This window comes from Protobothrops mucrosquamatus, unplaced genomic scaffold (genome assembly GCF_001527695.2).
Source record: "Protobothrops mucrosquamatus isolate PMUCROS unplaced genomic scaffold, P.Mucros_1.0 scaffold2281, whole genome shotgun sequence".
NCBI lineage: Eukaryota > Metazoa > Chordata > Lepidosauria > Squamata > Viperidae > Protobothrops > Protobothrops mucrosquamatus.
The window spans coordinates 44465-51658 of record NW_015388368.1 but is presented as its reverse complement, the minus strand read 5'-3'; the positions used below and the strand labels follow the sequence as shown (position 1 = coordinate 51658).

General features: G+C 32.5%; 1 protein-coding gene across 2 annotated transcripts in view; it reads left to right on the top strand.

The window, feature by feature from the left end:
* The window catches only part of STXBP5 (syntaxin binding protein 5), a 107759-nt gene extending 101293 nt beyond the window's left edge, over positions 1–6466 (top strand). For both annotated transcript variants that reach the window (XM_015824554.1, XM_015824555.1), the window contains 3 exons: positions 258–369; positions 2092–2312; positions 2701–6466. In XM_015824554.1, the coding sequence (XP_015680040.1) occupies positions 258–369; positions 2092–2312; positions 2701–2742 (375 nt within the window). In that variant the 3' untranslated portion in view covers positions 2743–6466. The remainder of the gene's footprint in view (positions 1–257; positions 370–2091; positions 2313–2700) is intronic.
* The last annotated feature ends 728 nt before the right edge of the window (positions 6467–7194 follow it).

Genomic DNA, 7194 nt, shown 5'->3' with positions numbered 1-7194 from the left:
GAAACACAGCTGGTAATATTTGGTTTTAATTCGGCTTTTATCGGGGTTTATTTTTTGGATTTCTGTATTTTTGTATTTTGTATTTTTTGTATTTTGTGTATACTATTTGTTTTTAATATGCTGTGAACCGCCCTGAGTCCTATGGGAGAAGGGCGGTATACAAATTAAATTATCTATCTATCTATCTATCTATCTATCTTTTAATAAAATCCAAGAAGAATTGTCTGACAAGCTTTAAAATGATTTTTTATTTAAAGGAAATGTTGGGTGAGCTCTTCACACCTGTAGAAACACCAGAAGCACCAAACAGAGGGTTCTTCAAAGGTCTCTTTGGAGGCGGTGCACAATCACTTGACAGGGAAGAACTCTGTAAGTTGATTTTATCATTTTTTTAAAACAAACCTTCATATGAGGGGAATAGAAAATTAAACGCAATTTATCAGTCCAATATAAACTAAAGTATGGAAAGAAATTGAAATAATAGAAACTACTGAAATGTACTGCTTGTTTCCTCCTAAGTTGCTTCATTTATAAAAGAATGGATTTTTTTTTGCAAAATTCTCATCTATTTAATGTAGAATTCATAGAATTGCATTAATACTTAAAGGTGCCTGTAATTAAAAAAATGGGATAGAGCCTGACAGAAAGCCTAAAAAAGGGCATTTCTAGTTTCCATGGGATGTAAAATGCATTAAAGTCCAATTATAGATGTAGGAGCAAGTATCCTGTAATCACTTCTCCTAGATTAGATACAAATAAATGGATTTATATCTTCTCCTACAGATTAATGTTTATTAATATATTTTCCATTTTATGCGATAACCAGAATTCAGAGTTTGTTACCTGTAAAAAATAACATTAAAAGAAACAAATGCAAGATTTTAAATAGGTACTCATAAAACAGAAATTAATATTTCTGTAAGTATTTACCTGTTAGAAAGATACTGGATTTTTTTTCTGAATATAAATGCAAAATATTTATTAGACTCCAGCAAGTGAAAGCAGTTTAAGAGACAGAAAAAAATCAAAGTCTTACAAATAGAGATTTACAAAGTTTAGAAAAGATTATACTAGAATTGGAGGCACTCAAATGCATTAATTTATTTATATTTAAGAAAAGTACTAAAAATTACTATGTGAGTCAGAACTATCCACTTTTGTCATATATATTCAGTAAGAGTGGCTTTTTTAAAACTTCCAGCACACAGAGTATTATTAAAATATAATAATAGTGATCTATCTTTTATTGGTAATAAAGTACTGTATATTCTACTACTTCATAGTCTCCTAGGAATATAAAAGCTGTATATTAATGTGGAAATAAGTAAAACAACAAAATGGCAAACCATTAGTGGTTTTACTGAGTACTTTTCAGTTTCTGACTCACGGAGACAAAGACTAAGGTGATTGAAATAATACCCTTTATTGTTACAACTTCTCTCCCCTCCTTTCCTTTTCTTTCCTTCTCTTTTGTTTTACATTTAGAAACAATGCAGCAACATAAGGTAAAACAGTGTTTTTCAAATTTAGCCACTTTTAAGATGCGTGACTGTTGAAGTCCATACATCTTAAATTCATCAAGTGAAGAACATGATATAAAACATAAAGAACTGTTGAGGAGCCAAATCAATCTACACAACTAATAACCACATCACAGGATTTAACTAGCACTCTAATTCCCATGCCTGGAACACATCCAGGGTCTTAAGAACTTTCTGAAAAGTCAGCAAGTCAAAGCCAATCTAATTTGGGAGAGGGTGCTCCAAAGGGCAAACTGAGCAACAGAAAAGGCTTACTTTGTGGTTTACCACTTCATTATAAATTGGATAAGGAACATACAGTTCGTAGGTGTATTAACTTCCTCTAAATAATTTCAAATGACATTTTAAAAATAATGTATATAGTTAAATAGGGATAAGATATTGACTATATTGCTGTTAGAATTATTGAATAATTTTCAACATGTTATTTTCATTTGGTTTTATCATAAAGTATATTGTTTCATCTCTCCCAATAATTCTGCCTATGAGTAGTAAGTTCTCCTCTGAAAGGAATGCAAACATAATTTGTTTTTTTTTTTAATATGGTCAGTTGGTGAATCTGTTGCTGGAAAGGCATCGAGAAGCCTTGCCCAGCATATACCAGGTCCTGGTGGTATTGAAGGAGTCAAAGGAGCAGCATCAGGAATAGTTTGTGAGCTGGCACGAGCCAGAATAGCATTGGATGAAAGAGGGCAAAAATTGGGAGAGCTGGAAGAGCGAACAACAGCCATGTTAGCTAGTGCTGATTCTTTCTCAAAGCATGCACATGAGGTATGTCCTTGTCAGATATCAGTTGCCTTTTTTACAAGAAGGCCAATTCTTTTGAATGATTCTTTCTAGTTTGAATAGAGCAGCATGAAAGTTATCACTGTGGATATTCTGGGGAAGGAATGTGAATATTCCCATTATGTTAGCAGTTATGATCAGATGGGCTTTCCTGGTCATCTTCATTGAAATTAATTGGTTGTTATATTGTTATAGGCAGAGAATAAGAAAATGAACTCATGCAATTTATATTTGTGGGGCTCATTTTTCTATACCCCTTTAACTATTATTTATTCACTCATTAATAATGGATACTTTGTAGTTTTTAAAATAAATGGTATTGTATATACACTCAGATGCATTATTATATTCTGTCCCTTTGTTTTGCTTTCAGATGATGTTGAAATGCAAGGATAAAAAATGGTACCAGTTCTGACAACACATTCTCAAATGCATCTCTATAACTTTACCTTGAAGAAAAATCTTTTCATTAACTTCTGCAGGACCAGCAAAGCTGGAAGGGTGTCAGCCAATGGGTACAGATGTTCCCTAGCACAAATTATGCACTGGTTTACCTCAGTCGTACAGCTTTAACTGAGGATCATTGTATTTAAAACTGACACCCACATCGTAAGGGTGTGTTTGCGCAACTGCGCATGTATGTGTGTTATCTGGGCTGACTGGGAACTTGAAAACAGAATTGATGGCAAAGAGAACACATGGACAAAAATAGAAAATTTGGAATCAAAAGAGCAGGGGCAATGCAGGATCTATCCTGTGTTAATATTTCATATGCCAAAAGTTTTGTGCTATTGTTGTTGCTGCCAGTGTTTCATCCTCCTTCAGGAGGCTGCAATAAATCAGGGGTCCAAGAGATAGAATAAAGTTCATTTTATGGGACTATTAGTAACTGATCTACACCTTTCCTCCTTAAAAGCACATTCATAAAGCTGTCTGAAAATGACTTATTCTGCTACCATTTCTCTGATCTGATAAACTGGAAATACACAAGTTCCATCTTGAATCTACACATAGTTCATATGCAGTCACATAGTCTCTTCTTGGACCCCTGATCTAATAGTATTGTCTTTGCATTTTTATATTGTTGCTGCATTGGGACTTCATAATAAACCATGGCATGCTTTTGCTTCAGTTTTTGTTTAACTATAGCTTTGTTCATACTCAACAAGATTACTTTTATTGCCTGTGACTTACTGGTCTGAAATAAGCCATCTTCATAACTCACTTTGAAGCTAGCTTGTTTCAATAAACTTTAGGTAAGATTTGTCACAGATGACCATATAGGATTAAACTGCTGTTAATCAGATGTGAAAGTTTCCAATTTTGTAGGGCCATATCAGAGAAGCAGAAGAAAGGAACATGTAAGCTCAAGGCTTGCTGTAGCTCATTTCTCTTATAATAATCCATGGTTTTTGTGATGTCCACATGCAGCCAGCATCAAGTAAAAAATAAGATAATAAGTTATTTTGCATCATAAAAACACAAGTGATTGACCTGCACATCATGCTAAAAGTTTTCATTTGTGTTATGGCTGTCTAATGTGAAAAGTAAAAATATCTCTTGCAATGATACATATTTGTCATCTTTCAACCAGTTATATATATATTTTTTATTTTCCTGCCAATATAGCTGGATCAATTTATAATTTTTTTACATGGTTACAAGTTTAATTCATGCTGTACAACTTACTTTGTGTGTTTAACAGAATGTATTTGTGTAAGAATTTAAATATCAGGTATGTAGCTAGCTTACATGCCCAATCAGGTAAACTTGTCTTCAGTTCAGTGTTGAACTCTTAAGATACAACTTTCACAATTTATCAATTGCATTGTACTAAAATATATTCAGGAAAAAAACATTTAATTTGAAAATAGTTTCTAAGTCAAACCCATCAGCAAAGAAGTTGGCTCCTTAATCTGAGTGTGCTTACTTGGAAACAAGTCTTTTAATTTGAAAGGAATTTTCTTCCATGTAAGTGCCCTTTGATTCACTGCATAGATTAAACAATAAAGTTAAAAGTCAGAGTGGATTGTTTTCAAAGCACTCAATATTTTACCACTTTAGGAACTGGTAGATTCTTATGTAGATTTGTATGAGAGGAGGGATTTAAGATGTGCCAAATTGAAGCAGTATATTTTTAGCTAATAAAGGCTGCACCAAAGCCATATTATAAAATATAATTTATTTTAAAATATTTAGAAAAATACGTAATTAAGAAATGTTTTGTCATGTTGGAAATCAGAAATAGTGACTAATTTGTGATCATTTGCAAACAGCCTTAATTAGTTTAGGCTTTATTTAAGCAAGTGCCAGTATATGGCCATTCAGAGGCTTGAGTTTTATTTTTCTAAACACTTGCCCAAACTCTGCAAATGTTGAATGAATTATTTGATATGCATGTCTGACGTTTAAGCCAAAAGAAAATTTCCTGGTGTTGGTTAAGCGATGGTTTGGCTCAAAATATTATTTGGATATGCATTTATCTGTAATATGGTTCAGTTCAGGTTAAAAGTTACTGACTGGCATTGTTTAATGAAGTCTTTCAAATAAATTAGACCTACTTCTGAAAGAATATGATTTAAGACACCTTTCATTTAATAAAGCTAAGCCCTTACAGTCTGGTTACAACACTGGGTGGGTAGGAGTGCAAACTTCAGGAAAGTTGAAATCTGTTTCTCTCTTGGGGTTTCTAATGTATTTTGCTAGTGTATTTAAAGCATTAGATTATTACCTCTCTTCAGCGCAGTTTTGGGTAAGGATGCTATGAAATTCACTTAATGTAGAAGAGAAGAGAAAAGAAAATTTCAATATTCCTGCAAATATGGGATACCTTGGACATCTGATTCAGCAAATGGTTTTTGCCACCAAGATTTGAGCCAGATCTAAAACTGCTTGCTTACTTATTTTACTTGTATGACATTTAATTATAGTACAATTGTGGGGTGTTTAGGGGTGTAAAATAAATTACTTGAGTTTATAAGAATATGTTGAATAAGATCCATAAGCCAAATTTTTAAAAGATATGTGATATAGGCATAAAATGTTAACAACTTATTTATTATTGTAACTTCCCTTTGCATTAGTAATTTCACTTGCCAGTTGCTAATTTTTGTTGTACAAATAGTATGATCTAGCTAAAATTGTTAAGTTTTGTTGATTTAAGCACATGCTAAAACAATGTCCTATTGGTTTCTTGGCTCTTACCTTGGCTTGATTGTGTCTTACAGTCAGAAGCATAAACCTCAGTACACTTAACTGAAACTTGATTTCCTTTAAGGAAAAATGTTTTATAGCTACAAATAAGCATAATAGTAATTCTTTCAGTTGTAAAAGATGGAAAAGAGAATGCTATAATGAATCAAGAATTAATGATGTCAGCTTTCTTACATGCTGGAAATGCTCCACTCATTCTGAATTCTCATTACCTTATTCTGAGGTGATTTCTATTATGCATTTCTGAACAAGTATTTGATAAATGAAAGCTTCATGAAGGAGATGCCAACAAACACCTTCTAAAATGTGTTTATGCATTTTATACCATGAATGAAATAATTTAACTAGAAAATATTTTCAGAAAATAGACTTTGGCAAATATGCCATGTTACCGGTTCTGTTTATTTAATACCATTTGTCAATTCTCCTAGAAGTAACATACAGTTGTAGGACAGTTTGCTTTATACATAATTTATTTGCTATAGTATTGGGGACATAACCATTATCTTGTTCATTTGTATTTCATCTGGACAAATAGTCAGAATAAGGCTGGATACATTTTACAGATTTGGAATGAATAATAGAAATGTTTGGTGGTTATGTCATATTGTGGTAGACATCCAGATGCTCTCTTTATTGCATGGCCAATAATCATAAATTATGAGCTTTATAACCAAACTATATAAGGAGCACCAAGTTGTATACTCCTAGTATGCACATTCATTTTGGACGCCTTCCACAACTCTTATCAAATTGATTTTGGATATTTCTCATAGTGCTGCGCTGAGCCATCTTATATTTTGAATGTTGTTGTGAAGGAGGAGGAACTTTTTTAGACTTGATGAAATTTCCTGAAAGGTTAGTGGTGGTTTATTAGTGACAAATCCCTATTCGCCAATCCGTTTGTGCATTGTTTAAAACAGAAACAAAAAGTTCTTTCTTTCTAGAAAGAGTAGGTTGCTTATGTAGACATTCAAACATGACAAGTAATACAAATGATTTCATTAAAGAACCTTACTATAAATTTTGTTTTCCTCTGATTACATAAACAATCTGTTTCTTATTATTTTTAGTGGTGTTGAAATAACAGTTAATAGTGTCTACAAACTTATTTAAAAGATACTATGGACAGAATTAAAAAATGATGGGGAATGTGTAAGAAATTAATGTGCAGATGTGTTACATTGTAAGGGCACATGAACACCTTGATAATAAGACCTAAAAAAATAGCAAAATGGTTAAGCATGTTTTCATTCACAAAATATGTCCATATTTGCCAAGCACATTTTGTTTGGAAAAGCCAAAACAAAATGCAAACACATTCTTCATTATAGTTGCTGATTTTGTTGAACTGTTGTAGCTGCATTGGCTAGTGAGAGAAATATATTTCACATAACTATGTATACCTTTTCAAAGTCAGTGGAAGGAAATGTAGTGTTTTTTATGAGGAAAATGTGTAGTTCAGAACTTTTTAGAAATAGATATAGTGGTTAAAATAAAGAATAAAAAATGCGCCAGCATTGTTTCTTTACTTATCACAACTGTGCAATTATTAAACCACGGATACTGTGTCAGGGGCTCATTCCACAACAGCCAGGACAGTTTGGTAGCATTGTGGTAGAAAAATAAGCATCTATTATGTAGTCAAGGAAAA